The following is a 19,492-nucleotide window of genomic DNA, read 5'->3' as shown; positions in this document are numbered from 1 at the left end:
TCAAACTTCAAAAGAAGAAAATAGGACTGGGAGCGATGAAGTGTGAAAAACTACAAAGTAGAGCTGCAGGTTGTGAGATGTGTTACTAATCAGTTTGTCAGATCAGAGTATTAAAAGGATACTTTTAGATAGTTTATGTGTGAGAACGTGTTTGATCTCTTCACCAAATTAATAACAACAGAATTAATTAGAAGATTTTATGACTTCTTCAAATCTAGTATTTATTGTCCCCACGATGAAATGATGTTCTGATTTAACCTAGTTGTTGTTGTTTGTTTGTTTGTTTGTTTATTTACTTGTCCTATTTTCTAGTAAAATGCAGTACAGAGAAAAGAACCACATCCAGTCCTACAGACTTATAAGGCACAGAGCATACAAAATTAAACCTACATACAATCCCTCTCTCAGTATCACACAGAGGGAGTGTGCAGTCCCGAGATAGAAAGTCTGTGATTAACATTTGTGATGTGATTGTGGAGGGGAGAGGCAACAAACAAATGTGTTCTGTAGATCAAAAGGAAATAGGTTGGTCAGTAGAATGTGTAAGGAGGAAGTTGACACTTGGCTTGGTTAGAGCTACTTGTCACGATCCTTTCAGGATGTTGCTATGTCTCCATGACCTAGTCTAGTTCCTATACAGACACATTATGATTGCTACGATCATCTCCATTCATGTATAGTCAAAGTCGTTATTCTAGCACAGAAATCTGTGCTCACCCCCCCACCCACCCACCACAGCATTCATTAAAACATGATGACGTTATTGCGTTCCCGCATGATTTAGTTACAGGCTGGAGGTAGAGTTCCGTAGTAAATATTATTGCAATTAGCAATCGTGGGAAGGAAGTAACCAATAACAACTGCCTGTCTGTTTGTGATGGATTACTACTGACATGCATTGTTTACTCTTGGCCCAGCAGGGGGTTTAGCCAGATTAACAGTTTTGTATCAAATGCATATGTATAAGAACTAGACTATCAAAATGAAATGTTATGGTTAATTGCAAGTATCTTGGCATCCATTTTAAATTTGTCAACGCATTGGAAACCTTGTGGAGACTGACTGACAAGGATATGAAGATTACTGAAACAACATCACAAACAACATGTTTATTTCTTCATTACAAAGTAGATGGAGAGCAAATTACAAATGATAGAAAAAAACCTGTATGATGTGAATTTGAAAGTGTTGTGTTAATACATTGATTAAGTCCTTTCCAGTTCGGATCAGGTTTTAAAATCTATGTGTCAAAATAGTTGTCTGCTAGAGCTGTAGAAAAGTTGGTCTGGAACAAAAGATTGAACCAATGCTTATTACTCCCCTGATACATGTAAAATACATCTATCACACTAATGTCCAGAAGCTGGGATTATAACCCTGGCCTTTCACTACAATTTGTCAAATGGCTATAATGTGAACAAGGTGAAACACTGATTCATGGCACAACTAACAACCAAACATACAAATTACAAATAATGTCAACATGAACATGTAAAACAAAATACAAGCAAACATAGTAGTTGACAAAAACTGTCAACAACAACAGGTCAAATGTTTCAGACAGGTAATATTATTTTTATGCATACTTAGTTTCTCTATTATCATCAAATTTATCCAATATTGGTATCAAATTTCAGCCATGTATAGCAGTAACTGTTTTTGTATTGATGTAGATTAGGAGACTAGATATTTGATATGAACACAAACACCTAATCTATTTAACTTGGTGAACAGTTTGACCTTGTACGAAATGAAACAAGGCTTGATAATAGCATAAAGGGAAATAGATTACCATAGTGATAACTGATGGCATTATTTCCATATCACTTGATGTTTTATTAATCAGTTTAAGATGATAGTGAAATAAATATGATTGCCATTAGCAATGAGTAGATGTACTTTATGATAACAGATTATCATATTACATATACTTGACCTTGTAGTTGTCAAGTTGAACTTTAGAAGTCATGGGCATGTATGCACACATTGAAATTACTTAGTTGGTATATCACAATTAATATTGGCATTGAAAAAAAAGTTAGTCAAGTTGTAGAAACCTGGTACTTGATTCTAATTATCATACCATAGGCATATACACATTGAAATTACTTAGTTGGTATACCATTAATACTGGCTTTAAAAAAAAGTTAGTCAAGTTTTAGAAACCTGGTACTTGATGGTCATTTGAACACCCTGATTACTATACATGTATTCCATATTACTGGGGTTTGTAATTATTGATTAAGATCACATTCCACCAAGACAAATAAAGACCTTGCATTTGTCCATCAGCTGTAGGTCAGAGTTGATCTAGAAATGTTTTCATTGCAAAATCAATGTCATCCATCTAATGAGCTCCCTTTTTGTGTGTGTGTAGATCTAAGTTTTGATGATGATGAATTTTTGTCTCCTGGTATTCATGATCAGCTCGATACTTACTAATGGCATATCTGTAAGATAAACAAAAAAATGTATCCATTTATAAGCAATATTATAGTCATAATTTATGGCTTAGAACTGAGAGAAGATTGCTATCTTAAAGTAACTCTAATGTAACATATTCAGGTGTGCAATAAGGATGGTGTCAGGTTAGGTCAGACGTATATATCACTTTGTTTTCCATTTACATTGCCTCTGCCCCATTCAGCCTCATAACATAAATCTATCATGACAAAAGGACACATCTATATTCAGGAGAGTTAAGACGTAGTACTGTGAGATGTTATCATTCATGACAGTGTAATAAGTGCATATTTTATCAATCGGACACTATTAGGAGCACAGCACGATACGATGAGTAGGCCTGTTAAAATCCCTTGTCCGAGATAAGCGACAGTTATTAGTGAGAGTGGCCAACAACATGTACAGGAAGGTAGTTGAATTGCTCAGTTTATGATGAGACTGATGGTTATTGGAAAACTGTCAACATCTGAAAAAAAAAGCAAAATGAGTATGTGTGAAAAGAAAGTTAAATCTGTTCTTTAGTTTTATGATGAGGTTGGTGATTATTGGAAACCTGTCAGCTTTTGAAAAAAAAAGGCTTAAAAAGTACATCTACAATAGGTCAGGGAGGTTGCTGATGAAAGTGTGAAGGGGTAGCTGAGATGTTTATTGATAAGGATTGTTATCACTATTGACTGTTTTCAAACATTGTATTCTGTCATACTATAATAGTTGATATTAGAACTCGATAAATTGTACACTTGTCACAAGTAGTTTACACCAGTGATGTCAGGAAAGGATTCTATACAATAGTAATAGCAATCCAAAATAATATGTCTTGTTGACAAAGAGTATCCAGAGAAAAACATTAGGGTATTTGACGTCTTCCCATAAACCCTTGTTGGAAATCTTCAAAATGGCCGAACACTTGTCATGTGCTATACTGCTCCTTTACAAAGATGTCAGAGTTGAGTAAGTTACCATGGTGATATTTTATGACCCGTAGTCATATTTAACTCCTGATAGCAATAATGTTGTAGTCTAGTAATTCTACGTGTAGACTCGTTTTCTATAATCTCTCTTTCCACGTATAGTCAAATTGACAAGTTCTACTGGAAATTTATCTAAATCTCCTGCTGGAGAAAGGGTATATATTCCATATTTTTTGTTCAGCTTGGCTTAAGCTTGGTATAAATAACTATAAACGAACAGTGGCATTACTAAAACTATGTTTTTGAACATTTTGTACATCACACCAATATAAGTATATCTGTACTTGCTTATAATGCAAACATACTGTTAATATCAATGTTATTGTTAGTCATTGTCATAAACCACTAGCCTTTTTATAGCAGTGCTTAAAATCCTCTTTCTCCCAATGTGCATTTCTTTGTACAAAAATGAGTACAAGTTGGGAGAAATAGGATTAACAGACTCCCAATCCAAATGCCATGCTTCATTTTTCATTGCGTCAGCAGAAAATATGCCTTTGGCTTGTGAGAATGGTATGTCTTCGTGCTTCATTTTTCATTGCGTCAGCAGAAAATACATTCTCTGGCTTGTGAGAATTGTATGTATGCGTGCTTCATTTTTCATTGCGTCAGCAGAAAATATGCCTTTGGCTTGCGAGAATGGTATGTATGCATGCTTCATTTTTCATTTTGTCAGAGAAAAAATTTGCTTTGGCTTCAGAGAATGATATTAGTAAGATTGTTGTACAACTAATTATTGCTTGAACAAACATATTAGTAGACAAGTGATTATGATGGCAACTTTTAATTATCTGTTATGTACACAGTAATGAAGTCCATATGAAATGAGATGCTACTGTGTCAATAACACAGCAGTGACATATATATGCCTACTTAGTTGAAGCAGTCATATTAGAAGTTTGTTCACTCAAGTGTTAAGATATATTAGGTGCAATAAAAAAGTAATTGCTTCAGGAATGATCGCTCTGACTGGGGCTATGATGAGTATCTATCTGAACAAATGGACATAGTTGAGATATTAGTGAAATAATGTTCGTGCTCGTTGCATCCATTTTCTTGTATTTGAAGTTTTGTAATATTTAAATCTGCTGACTGCATTATGCAGATGAGGTATAGCAGTATGCAAATTAGTTAAGATGATTTCCTTTATATTTGAGTTCCCGCCATCTTGGTTTTAGTGTGTGATTCTTGAAATAACATGTAAACTGTGTATAAAGTGAACACAATCAGAGAGTACATGGCAGTCATTAATTTTATTGATATGTTCCAAGAAAACCTTCCATATATACTGTTCTTTGCAAGAAAAAAAATTCCAGTTCTATAGATATTTTGATTTGTATCTTGCAAAGCCCCGGGGCAACAGTTGGGTGAAAGCGCCACATCAACATTCAGAAGTTGCATCAAGGGAAATATATATAATGAACATATCTCCGGTGAAATGCTGGTAACCTGAGGCAGTGCTGTACTTTGTGAGACCAGCTTACTTCTGAGTGTTATAAATCCATATTAAGAACCAATGTTTCATTTGTCAATACACCGTAAAAATGGAAATTGACTGCACAGTCTACTTTTTTGACTGAATTTCACAGATGTTCACCTTTATACAAATTTCTAAACTGTGACCTTTTGTTAATATCTGTACAACACATAACTCATAACTGCTTCCTCACCATGTCACCCCCCCCCTAAAAAAAATAATAAATAAATAAATAAATAAATAAATAAATAAAATAAATGAATAAATAAATTGACTCTCTGGACAAGAAGGGCTGAGTCCTCTCAAAATATTTGAGTTACAAATTAACGGTTCCGTGACAATATATGTATGTAGACCAGATTGCAGTGAAAAGTTGCTCTTAAACAATAAAATATGGAATTAGGTCTTGGACATTGATGTATAGGGTCGATGCAATGTAAATATAGTTCTTAGCATTCAATTACAAATTTGATCATGTTTGACATATGATTTCCTTTTAGTTTAGGATGCATTATTATTCCAGATGACTGTAATATGTCAATCATAAAATGTAGTACAGCTTACTGGCATCATCTAGTCATGTCCATGAGGACCAATCTGAACATTTCTGAATATTTCTATTAGAAAAAGTTAGTAATAAAAGTATTTTTTTTAAATTTTCCCACGTGCATAGTAGTTGAGATAGGAGTAACTAATCATAGTAAGTCGTTCAGATTTAAGAACTCTAATAAGAGGAAAGAAGAAAACAGTCGTTTTTAATTTTTTGATACGTAACCCTGGTAAAATATCCTGCGGAAGTCAGGAAGATTTGTTTTCATTGGCCAGCCTTACAAATGACTGAAGTGTGTCTACACATTGCAAATGAAATCATCCAAATTTGCGTTCACCGTAATTGAACTATATACAGCAGTCTTGTCAGACAATAATGCACCGATAATTACATTATTACAGAGGCTACTTTCAATGCTTTTAAAGGCCGATAAAAATAACATCGATGTTTTGATCAGCTTGATGCGATAAAGTATTGATTGTGATCTGTGTCAAAAAATCCAGCTATTGACAGGATCTCGATAGCACTGATAAGTAAATAAGAGATGAAATCAAAGTGAAGAAGGCTTGATTGCCGTTTGAATTGGTGCTCTTTACAGCCAAACGTTCTTCTTTTCCATGTAAATGATTGTTTCCTTGTGCCTCATCAAGTCGAGCCAAGCGAACTAACTGATGATGCATTTATTCCAAACGGTGCAATTCTGATGGTCGTTTGTTAATTCATGTGTTTCCCAAACCTGTCTGGTGGAAGAATTACTCTAATGAAGCGAGATATGAAGAAAATAAATGACTTGGTTTCAAGCAAGTTTGCATGTTTTGGCAAATAATACATGGTTGTAAGCAATAGCATGTACGCATAATGTGACGTAGGTAGTTATAGCGCTGTAATACACCGATTCAATAAGCCTTTCCAGCAGAACCATTTTCCTGCTCTAAGAGCCAACAGGATGGAAATGATTATGGCAGATTGCTGGTGGTTGCCGTGGCAACTGAGCAAATGATGAAAAGGAGACAGAGAGGAGATGAGCTCGGAATGAAAGGTTCTGTAATTGTAGTATTGAAGAATGTCATAGGTAGATACGTCACTGAAAGGAAAGCTGGCAGGTCTGAAAGGTCATTCTTTTATTGCGTCTGATTGTCAGCGTTGACATCATTCAAAATTCATTTCATTACTTTGATAGTTTCAACTTCCTCAGGTCTTCCCTCATAACATCTCAATACCTTATCAATTTAACGATGTCTTTGAACATATCTATTTACAGCGACATATATTTTGTAATGTCTGAGTGTCTTATCAATTTAACTTTGATGGTTTTGAACACAGAGACATATATTTTGTCTCTTGTCAACATTAGTTTATTTGTAATCAACCCAAATAAAATAAATGAAGGTAAATAAGGATTCTGATTTTGTAGATGTCAAAATGCCAATGTTTGATGCATTAGAAAATCAATTTAAAAGTAGGATCCAAAAATATAACTTGAGTGAATAAGATTGATAAAGATAATACCAAACCTCGTTATTTTGATAGCGTTTTGTTAACATTAAACCTGCACTAGCTGCAACTAGGACATTTTTTGTCATCAAATAGCCAAAGATATATTCACTAAAATTTGGTAAGTTACTTATAAACAGATATTGTAGCTGGTAATTAATGGTCAGTATTATCTGTAGGTAGTGTATTTATTGGTAAGTTTAAATCTTGAGCAAAATCTCAGTTTTCAATCAGTGTGTTAAACTTTACTAGTTGTGACTAGAGTTGATCAGACAACCCCTCAAAATTTTTAAAATACTAGTATTTATTTATTTAGACATTATATATGTTAATCAGTGGGCAATATTATCTATAAGCAGTACAGAAACAAATTGTTATCGCAGTTGAGGGCGCTGATTTTTTGGTATGGACCTAAAAATAAATTTTATTTTATTTTACTGTGTGTACAGCTAGAAAATTATGTTTACCCACAGGTAATGCGATACTGTTCACTGTGTACAATATTACGAGTAAGTTACTGTACCAAAGAAAACTTTTTTCTTTAAAAAAACAAAAACTTTCCAGTTGCAGCTAGTACAGCTTTAAATTGTGATTTCATGATATGACTTAAATTGCAGAAAGTAATTTGTGCACTTTGGTCGTAATTAGTATTTCAGTTAGATAATGGGTATAAGTCTGTGATTTTGTAGTATACGGTTTGAAATGAGGAAAGTAATTGTAAATAGAATGTATATTTGTATTTTTAGTTGATGTGCATCACTATGGATATATTCAGAATGTAGAGTTTAAGTGAGTTTAATGAAGTCGTGTCTGGGTAATTTGAAAATGTTAATTGATGCAATTAGTTGTGATGAGTTGACCCAATGCCATCGTTGTTGTCTTAGAGTTCAATAATTATGTATAGATATCCACTGATTGTAATGTCACTATCCCTGTCTCTTCCACTGGAGTGTTCAACTATCCAACCAGTCTAAATGTTCATGAATAATGCATCATCATCAAATACATAAAGTATTCACTGGGTGTCAGGTAGTTAGTCTTTCCCTTATGGGAATAGGATGTATGATAACAACATCTCCCGTATTACTTTGCAATTTATGTAGGTATCCAAAATGTCACCCCAGATATTGTTGATGGTAAAACTGATTATCTTGCGTGCAATCACTACATCTTTTACGTAATCAAATAAATTGCTGTAATGGTTCAATTGAATCAAGCTGCTAGCTTGTACTGCAAATGCAGTAAAAGTCTCTGTCTGCAGGTTTGGAGTTTGTAGTATCTTGTGGTGATTTAATATCTTGGTGTGGGTAGAATTTGTGATAATATATTGGTGTGGGTAGAATTTGTGATAATTTAATATCTTGGTGTGGGTAGAATTTGTGATAATCTAATATCTTGGTGTGGGTAGAATTTGTGATAATCTAATATCTTGGTGTGGATAGAATTTGTGATAATATCTTGGTGTGGGTAGAATTTGTGATAATCTAATATCTTGGTGTGGGTAGAATTTGTGATAATTCAATATCTTGGTGTGGATAGAATTTGTGATAATATCTTGGTGTGGGTAGAATTTGTGATAATTCAATATTTCTTAGTAGGTGTAGTTTGTAAGTTTTTGTGGTTATGGTATTGAGTATTTCTCTGTTTATTTCTTTGTAAGTTTGTGTGATAACTTAATATTTCTCAGTGGGTATATATTAACATTTTGAGACCTGGTCTGTATTTCTGTGAATCATTAAACCTTAAGTAGCCGTTTGGGACTGCAAAATGAAGGTAAAAATACAATGTAGTGGAATTTTTTATCACATATACTTTTATCAGACTGTGTGATTTAACCAAAACACATACAGTTTTATTAAGCAGTTTCACCACTTGGCATTTCAGTATACCATTAAATAAGTTTGTGTTTGAGTCTTCCTAATAGGGTTATTGGATGAGTACTTGATTGATATCCGTACACTAAAGGAAATCAATAACTTAACGCCTTGCTATTTTCTGTCGGTGTTTTCAACTACGTGACCTGACAAATTAACGAGGCCAATGCTACTCAAATTAGAGGGCTTTACAGCTAACAGATGTTTTCCTAATGGAGTTGGCATTATCTTAACACTCTCTGCTAACAGATAAGACAACTTGATGATGCAGAGACCTGCGGGAGGTTGGTCTTTAAATACCAAAGGATCATATGATGTACAGCAATTGTTACTGAATCCATCACCTTTTTGACGTGTGATCTTGATATAGAGTGAACAGTAAATATGATACTGATGTAGCAGCTAGAATGTAAAACAGTGGACCAGTTGTACAATAGATGCACATTATAGTTAAGTTAGGGAGTAGATTATGGATTGAAGTATGGTAAATACCCCTTAACATAGTACTGATTTGTATCATCATAAGAACATAATACAGGGGCCACTTGTATGATATATATATATATATATGCACATGGTATTCAAACTAGGGGGTTAGGGGTAACTTAGAATCCAGGGAATTGGGGATTTTGAATTCTGATTTCCCCTCTCGAAATCAAAATTCAAAATCCCCAATCACCTGGATTCTAGGCTAGGTTAGGGGTAGATTAAGGATGGGGATTTGGGTAGAACCCCATAGCAGTGTGTGAACAAATTAAGGTTAGCGCTATGAAATAATTGAATCTCCTCTGGTCCTGTAGAGTGACTTCTGTGGCCATGTTATGTTTTTACAAGCTCCTTGTACATATTTGCAAAATTGTGCTCATTTCAGTAAAGAAGCAAATCCATGTATGAGAAATAAAATAAATTAATGAAGATGATAATACTAAACTTCTAAAAAATAATACTGCACAATGAAACATTAATGGATTGTGTTATCCTGGTTGTTCATATACTTGAGATATGTGTCATTAAAACAACTCTTGAGAGTTTCGTTGTAAGCAGTCTTTAGTGGTTACTATAAAATCTGACCCATGACCCCTGTGTGACATGTGACCCTCTTGAATTCACCCTTCAGTCAATGCATAACTTCTGAATGACTGCCCTCAACTAAGAAACCAGGGAAATAAAAATGACTAAATATCATGAAACAAGAACCCATATGCTTGTAATATAAGGACTACATGTATTTTAGCTGGTAGAAATGACAAATAAATCTCAAAGTGTTAGGGTAATGTTAGGAAGATATTTAGATTTTCTGAATTCTGAGTGTTAATTCTTATAACAACATTGCCATGTGCTTCCTTGTTGTTTTATCAGTATGAGTGCCATACCATACCAATCCTCTAACAAGGCATTTCAACTCAAAAACAAACTTTCAAAAACTTCTGATCTTATATTGCACAAAAATATGGTTCTGCTATCTATGTGTGTGTTTAAAAGAATGGAATAAAATATTGTTATTGTTTCCATTCACAAGGTTCTAGCAAGTCACAATAGAAATCAGATGTCTATTCCCCTCTGTCAGCCTCCCCCCCCCCCCGTTTCTGCTTACCTCTGTCAACCAGTCTCCTTCCCTCCCTCCCTCCCTTCCTTCTCTCCACCAGTCTCTCTCTCTCCCTCCCTTCCTGCCTGCCAACTTATCCTAGTCAGTTCCTCCTTCCCTGTGTACCTATCTCACTCAGTCCCTCCTACCTCCGTCCCCCACCTACCTATCACCTCTATTGTCATTGCCAAAATAATTGAGAAAGGAAAGCAATTTTGAGGCTTTTAAGCGGTTGATTCAAGGCCGTGTGTATAGAAATGAAGCCATACTTAGCAAAATTGTGAAGTGTATGTCAATGGCGGAATGTGATATAGAGTAACCTGCCTTCTGTGTATGGCATACCAATCATGTATAGCATTTCCTGTCATGGCACTCAGGTGTCTACATGTCCCAAGTAGTGTAAACACTAACTGTTTATGTCTGCTTTAAAACTTGCACTCTCTTACTAAATTCCTTCTCAGTTTGTTTTATTACATTATCTATATTGAAGTAATTGATTATCAAAATAAAAATAATAGTCATATTTAGTTTTAATCACAATCTCTTGGCCTTGGTGCTCTGGTATGAATTTGGGAAAGGCATGGAAAAAAAAAACGTTTCAAATCACACGTTTTCCAAATTCTTACACATCTTGTATTCCCTGTCTAAAAATTGAAGGCCATTTTAAAATAAATAAAAACCTCATCCTGGAGGTCATAGATTTCCTAAAATAAAAATTTGGTAAAAATTGAGAAGTAATGATCCAAAGTTTTGATGTGTTGTCTGATAGTTAAACTGAACTCTAGTTATAACTACCACTACAGATTGTTATAAGTTTTTTGTTCTGTACAACAAATTGATAGGATGTGTGCCCTTGTTTTTCGTTTATATACCGATACATTCAATTGATAACGTACAGTGATAGCTTTTGTGTAACAAACTTGAAGAATGTCACCACCTCCCTTCACTCTAAACTGTACTGCTATGATGTGGCACCACATACCATGTATAGTTTCTGTTACCAAAACTACCAACCATTGCCTTAGTTTTGTTCCGTGAGTAGTAGTCAAATCACATTGAGGTCATAGCATTGGAGACCGTCTAAACACTTGACTTGAGAGAGAGAGAGCGAGCGAGAGAGAGAGACCACCCAGTACATTAAAGAATGCATAGCAGTTATAGAGTTGGCAGCCAGGTGACGACACCAATATGGCAAGTCACTGTGTTAGGTCATAATGAAAGTAGTACTGGAAAGCTTTGTTTATTTCTAATGGACCATCAGGGTTAAGCTGTCTGAAAATAATCTATACCAGAAGACTTTTACAGTGGAAATTGAATGTGGTTGATCAAGCCACAATGTTTGTTTAGTTGGATATAGTTGTCACTAAGATGAATTGTAGAATATATTTGGTGCAAAGGAACTGATCACATCTCGGCAGTGTAAATATAGACTACACACTGCTTTAATACATGGCATATGTAATTTTACCTGTCTTTGGGTTAGAGATATAAATATAAGGTTATTGTTTCTAGTAATCATGATATGACAGCTACGATAATGATAGGTCACAGAATGGCAAGGGTTGTTGTTAACATTTATCCATGTAGTATTGACCCTGTGAGTGCTCTGCATAGTAAGTCTATGTAATTACAGCCAAATGTAAGAATGTCAGGTATTAACGAGTTAAGACTATTAGTATGTAGAACGTTTAGTTTAGTCATGGAATATTCAGATAGTCATTTCAGTGATGCTATTTCTATAACAGCACTTTGAACTGACTGGAATGAAAATGCAATGAAATATTTCCGAAACACTCCTTTACCTTTACCCACCCAGCTGTTTTAAAGCACATGCCCAAAACAAAATTTGACTTCAAAATTTAAGATGAACTCTTGTATGACATCTCAGTTTTGTATCAGGAGGTGATACAACGCTGACTTGTAGAGACTCAGAGGTTAATATGATGACTCAAGTGGACATTTGTCACACTTGGTTATCATTGTAAGTAGTCACATCTCAAGAATTAATGAACACGACATAGAAGCAAGCAGGGCTTGTTAATGCCATTATCTTACATCTAACAATCAGTAATAGATAGATATAGGTTTTGAATTCTGTGTTTGTTTTGGATATAAATGCTGCTGGGTAATCCACATAATGTTTGATAGATTCCCTTTTCCAGAAGAAAGTATTCTATGCTATACAATGTTTTTGAATAATGAAATGTACAAGGTGATGGCATGCATTTTGTATATATTAGTGTGAATTTCAACATTTGTTTGCCAAATTGAGATTAAAATCAGTCTGAATTCCTAGTTACATTAATATAAAAGTGAGTCAGTAAGATTCAGAATTTATCACTCTTGTATGATCAGTTTTAATTTTGATTTAGTACAGCGATGTTTTGTATGTTTTCCATAATGCTCTATATATTTTCAATATTTTTCTTAAATCGTGAAATAAATACCCGTTCAGAATCAGTGCAGTCTCTAGATCATTTCAGTTCCTAAAGTCATGTTATACAACAATTCAGTATTGAGTGCAGACTAAAAAATTGAGGTGTCCACTTTTCAAATGTTGCATATGTAATATATCCTCCTTCATCTGCGAATGTTATCCTGTGTTGTTGTGATATACATTGAACGTATTACATGGCATTGTTATTGAATAGTGTCTGTGTTTCCAATTGACTGTTTAAGTGAGCATATCATAGGATAGACGGGCTGTGTAACTATAAATACACAGTGCAGCTATTTCCTCATGAATGGCTTGACAATTTGTAAATTGGGGAAAAACAGCCATAGGGGAAAAGCAAACAGACATTTCTGTTATGTCTCTGGCTAATTTTCCTTTTATTCATCGGTTTGTTATTGCAATCTCTTCACTTTTCTATAGTGTTCTGCTCTCATGCATTTGAATGAGACTAGACCGTGTTAAACTGACAAACACCAGAATAACTCGAGATGTAGTGTGTTTGTCATCGTCAATAGATAGTTAGTGATCCATCAGTTTGGATGCATTCTACCCTGTATGCTGGCAGTGAAATCTGTGTGTGTTTACAATTGATTATTGTAATTATCTATATCTGAAGTCAATGATGTGTATAGAGAACCTGGTAGCTAGTTAAGCATTATACTGTGGGCTTATTTTTTGTACGATCTCTCTCTTCATGTATAGTAAAGTGCACAAATTCTACTGAAAATCTAGCTATATCTCCTGCTGGGGAAAGAGTGAACAGCACTTCAGTAGTAATTCATCACACACTAACAAGCATGTTGTAATTGGTTACTTTGTTCAGTTTAGTACAAACTCAACCTCCAGTCTTGAAGTATATCATGTGAGAAAACTACAACATCACCATGTTTATATCAATTCTCCAATAACATTAAAAGTGCAGCTGTTGTTGGTGTAATCAGAATGCCATGCTCAGAAAAGACATTTGACTATACGGTAGAGAGAGAGATTGTAGAAAACAAGCCCAGATGTGTAGTTACTATAAGACAAGGAACCTGGTAAAAATGTACAACAATCAGTGTTTGTGTAATTGGTATTTTTTTTTAGAACTCTGGAAAGAATAAGTAGGAAATTTTGTTGTATTGTCTGTATAAATATAATGTAAATCTAGCAATGATTTGGCGTAAGGAATTATCGGTAAATAAAAAGGGCCTCTTTAATACAGGTAGACTTGTTTAGTCATCTCCTAAACCAGAAATGATAATTGTTTTCAAATTTTGCGCAATTTGTGGTTTGGTAGGGGGCAAGTTTTTTGTATGGGGTAGTAAAGAAGCAACATTGCATCCATTGCTATGGTAACACACACCACGCTTTTCCATCAAGTTAGTTATGTCCCCTCTGTAACTGTCATAACAGGCATGACATAAGGAAAAGGTTTAAAACATGATATCTTGAACAAGTGTTGCCGTTGCTACTTCTGATATCTGGATAATCAGCAATTTCCAGACAGCAAGATAAATAAAATAAAACAAGCAAGTAAATGACTGCCTTCAATATCAAATCAGCTAACCTCTACTACTAGACTGAAGATAATCTGTCAAGTTGACCTCTGACCCCCATGAGATAACAGTGTTTGGTGATGTCTGTCTCTTGTGATCATTATCTTCATGGTCTGTCTAATGAGATACCAGTAGTGTCATGTATCAGATCACAGCAACCACAAAACTCATAGTGTACATTATGTAAATATGATGTTTCCTGACTAAATACCACAGATTTTGTCCAAGGTCATAAAAATCAATGTTTACAATTGCCTGGTACCTGGAGTTTGCTAGCTGTATGGACTAGCAACTTTTTTATGGTGTTTGGGGAAAATTCCTTTAAAAGAGTGTGAAACTTTGAAAGGCAGGCACTTTAATAAAAATACCACTCATACCATACTCACATATTTTTTTAAGTTATGTAATCGAAACCCATACAATATTTGCCTAAATATTGAAGCTGGCATTATTCATGTCAGTGTATAACATGCCTTCCAAGTGTACTACTTTCAGGGACACCTTTGACATCTTCAGGGCAACTGTCCTGCATTTTGTGTCTCAAAAGAAGACTTGTACAGGTCCAAAAAAGATATTTAAAAAGAACTCATTTTGTCTAAGAAAAAAGAAAAAAAAAGAAGAAATGTCGTGCAAGCAAGTATTTGAATTTGATTTATAAGCTCAATACAGTCTTCTTGTAGTCTGGCCAACTGTTTCAGAGAAATTATTTTCTGTCTGTCAGTCTTGTCAGATCAAGAAATTTGGGTCAGACTGCTCATCAGAAACAGTGTTAAAAATAGCATTGCCCTCTCACAGGGTTATGGTTATGTGTACCTTTTAATAAATCACTAACTCAGTTAATGGATAATCATATTTATCTACCTGTCTTCTTGAGAAATTATACAGCTATGACTCTACATTATAATGTTATTTCTCTTGGGAGTTATACTTGTATGTTGTATTAGACAAACATGCTTTATGGACCGGCAAGGAAGAAATGAAAGTAACCCTTTTTACACACACACACCCCCCCCCCACACCCCCGAAAAATAATAAAAAAGAAAATTGGTTAAATAAATGTATACAAATGTAATATTCTTGGCTGTCCTTTTGTGCGATGATTCTTCAAATTAGAGGAAAAACATGGTTTGTACATTTTTTTTCAAATGTTCATATATTTTTTCTTTTTTTGTCATTGCAGAATGAATACTGCTACAGCTGGTGACAGTGAAGATGAGCAGGTAAGAAGTGACAAGATAGTTAGTTTATCTCTTTTGGTGATAGCACCTTTGTTGATACTAACTCTAGTAATAAATCACATAAACCATTGACAATATAATAATACTGCCTGTAACCTTATGGTCTGTGTTGACAGTTTTCAACCAAACAATGCCTGGATACCATTAAGAAGCCCCCCAAAAAACCTGTGGAGCTCAGTACTCATACCATACTTATGTAGACCAAAGTAACCACTTTGTTAATCATTGGATAATATAAAGGCTGAGGGTGATAAGACACTGCTGTTTGACGATTGTCAATTTATTGGCACACGTTTGTTCATACATTTGTCATGTGTTCAATCCTCTTGGTAACATATGTTTTCATTTGTTCTTATTCATTCATGTGTTGTTGTTTTTTTATGGAGTCACTTTGTTCATATGTAGTCAGTCAGTCGTTCATTTTAGTGTCATTTGCTCTCTTATTTAATAATACTCTTATTCGTTAATTCATTAATTCATTCATTCATTCATTTATTCATTCATTCATTCATTCATATATTTATTGAAATATTAGCCTTAGTTTACTAATTCACATTGATTTCTAGTTTGAATGTGTGTTATTCAGTAACAGAGTATAACAAAGAAATACTCTCACCTCCTCCCCATGTAGAAATGTCCTGGTGGTATTGTCGTTATGTTATTAATACATTGTATAAAAATCAATATAAGTTATGATCTAGCGTTATTATAGCTGTCATTAAAATGGTAGTGTCAATTAAAAAGGTTGTTAACAATTGTTACACAATTATTGTTATTGTTTATATAATGTCAATATATCATTATGCAAATTACAAACATAATTTCTGTAATAATGACTTGCATTATTGACTGTTATACAGTTCAGTTGTACTTGTTAAACAAATCCACAGGATTGACTAAAACTCGAATGTAGTTTTTTTTTTGCCAAAAATGATGGTCCTAAAACACCAGCTTAAAATGCATACACCCGCCTCAATATTACCATTGTTTGAAACTACCCTAAACTATGGAACTCAAGAGGTCAGAAGGTCATAAATGTGCAGGTACTTTTGGTAAAAAAAAATAATAAAAATAAACTTTGGTTGAACAGATATGTGAATAATTTATTTAGATGGTTACATTGTATTATAGTAGAGAAAGATATGTTGTATTGATTTACTTGGGTGATATCAATGTTTTGGTAAAAATAGATGAATTGATTTATGGATATGATGTTTAGATTATAACAGGAAGCTATGTGTGTAGTGTCATCAGTTTACATGCCAAGTGGCAAAGTTGAAATTGTTCACCTAAGCTAATAGACTGAATTTCCTGTATGGACTGTGCACAGTTTATTAATGTTTTACAAAGTGTTGGTAATAGAAATACAAAATTTCATCCCTTCCCCTAGAGAAAAGAATAGAGGGTTTTAGGGAAAGTGTGCCATTAAATGATGATTTCAACTTAGTTGAATTAAAATTCTGGAAAGAACTGTTTTTTAAAATCTTTTGTATGGAAGTATTATTTTGCAGAAAAGCAAATGAAACATCCACGTAAGAATACACATATGACATTGGAAAAACATCTGCCCCCCACTAAATTTGCAAAGACATTTTTTCAACTTTCTGCACATTCGGAAGACACTTTTTTTTCACCTCCAGGATAGTCCTAAAAACCACTTTAGGAGTGTAAAAAGTTTTATCACGGATATAGTAAATGTGTTTATTGACCACTATATTGCCAATGATTTAGAGAAAGGTATTTTTAGGTAAGCCATTCTGGCTATCTGAGACACATTAATGCTACAAAGTAAAGTATTACATTTCTTACTGAACAGCTTGATGTCAGTTCAATCCAAGAGGGCACCACAGGCCAATTACTCCAGAAATTCTATAGCTTGTTTATGGACCCTACAAGAATCAGACCTCCATTAAACATTTTAAACGAGCTGTACTTTATATTGTACATCTTGTACAACTTAGTAGTACAGCAACATCACCCCGAAAAGACATCAATAATGTGCCAGAAAAATTCAGCTTCTGCAGTTCAATTTTCTCTCTCACAAATTTACCTTTATTTGAGTGGTGTTTTTTGGCAAATGAATATTACTATTACTAGGGATGGACTTGTGCTGCCCACCCCCACATAGTTTGCATGGGGTGGAATGTTCCGGTCGAGGTTCTCTTCAATTGGTTGACAAATCAGAATGCATTGATTTGCATTGTAGGGTAATCCGATCCCTCAATAAAGCTTTGTTATGCATAAAACAACATTGGAACAAAAAATCGGAATTAACTAGTTGTAACAGTTTGTCTGCCTAAACATTGGCAACATTACTAACTGTGTTGATGAACGATCAAGCTAAAGGAACACATGTAGCATTACAATGATGCTGGTAAGTGTCGTAGCCATTCAACACTGACAAATTAGTTGACTAGAGAATTGCTACGCTCTGTTATCATTCTACTTGATGTCACTGTCAGGGCCATTATTACTACCGTACTATAACCTAACATTTGTATGTCTTCTTTCTTTAACTCAGGAGGCTCCTGAAGGACGTCACTTGGCAAACAAGAACCCTCTCCAGACAGTAAGGTAATGTGATGTGTTATATCTTTACATATTATGTACGGTGACTAATATTTCACATGATCTTGGAAACCGAATCACTTGAACAGACTGATCACAGCATGCAATTAATTCACTTGTATTTAAATGTACAACAGTGATGTAATTGTAAACACGGCTGATCATTTTTAGAAGAAGAAAAATTGTATGATCTGAGGTGTTAATGTGTGGAGTGCAGTGGTCTGGTAGGGTGTTTATCTGTATGCCTATCCATACACAGAAGGGATGGCCTTGAGGTCACCACTGATAACACCATTGCATTTATATAGTAGAGTTTCAGTTTTGGATATCTCTACTAAAGTTATCTGTATGCACTGTCCTACTATGGTTACTCAAATATTTGCTATGAATTCTTAGCATAGTCCTGTGTGTTGTGGTTATGCAAACACTGTAGTTAATAGCTAGCTGTCTGCGTTTATAGTGTGTGTGTGTGTGTGTGTGTGTGTGTGTGTGTGTGTGTGTGTGTGTGCGTGCGTGTGTGTGTGCGTGCGTGTAAGTATATGTCTGTGTGTATGTGTGTACATGTGTGAGGCAGACCACTATTTCAGTAATCTATTTTATTCACTCATGTGTTAACACATGATTGTGTAGTAAGTAAGTCATCGCAAATTTGATGTAATACCCTGCTGACACAAATGGTTTCAATTTATTCAATAATTTACTAATGATTTGTACACACACACACACACACACACACACACACACACACACACACACACACACACACACACACACACACACACACACTTGTGTATGTGCTCTAAATATTTATATACCCAATATATCAAATTGAGGAAACTTGTATGTTTAAGGAGTACTGCCAACAGTTATGTGCATGTGGTTCAGTGTGTGTTTTTTTTATTATGTTATTTATGTGACCATTGAAGATAATAGTCATAAAGGCCTATGGAAAGAGGATAACAAAGGAAGGGGTTTCCCAGTCAGCCAGCTCTATTATTGATTGTATCAATGATGGTGAATGACCACAGACAGTGGAAGCCAACATAACACAGCGAGTAGAAAGAGTGGCTATTACACTAAATACATTACTGAAGCACTATTTCTTTCATTACTACATTATGGAATACAGCACTGCACTAATAAAGGCCTTTTTTTTTTCACCCGCAATTGTGGTGAACGGTGTAGTTTCTGTTGTCATGTACCGCCTTACTGGGTTTCCTTTCATTTTGAAAGAACTTGAGCATTGCTGTGTACAATAGGTGTGATGTCCATGCTTTCT

General features: G+C 34.6%; 1 protein-coding gene across 1 annotated transcript in view; it reads left to right on the top strand.

The window, feature by feature from the left end:
* LOC144439381 (uncharacterized) overlaps positions 1–19,492 on the top strand; it is a 177,060-nt gene that overhangs the window by 96,856 nt on the left and 60,712 nt on the right. Inside the window, exons 8-9 of the mRNA XM_078128668.1 lie at positions 15,588–15,627; positions 18,167–18,219. Coding sequence (XP_077984794.1) covers positions 15,588–15,627; positions 18,167–18,219 — 93 coding nt within the window. The remainder of the gene's footprint in view (positions 1–15,587; positions 15,628–18,166; positions 18,220–19,492) is intronic.

Source organism: Glandiceps talaboti, chromosome 8 (genome assembly GCF_964340395.1).
Source record: "Glandiceps talaboti chromosome 8, keGlaTala1.1, whole genome shotgun sequence".
NCBI lineage: Eukaryota > Metazoa > Hemichordata > Enteropneusta > Spengelidae > Glandiceps > Glandiceps talaboti.
Note: the sequence above shows the minus strand (reverse complement) of the source record. Positions and strands in the feature narration are given on the sequence as shown.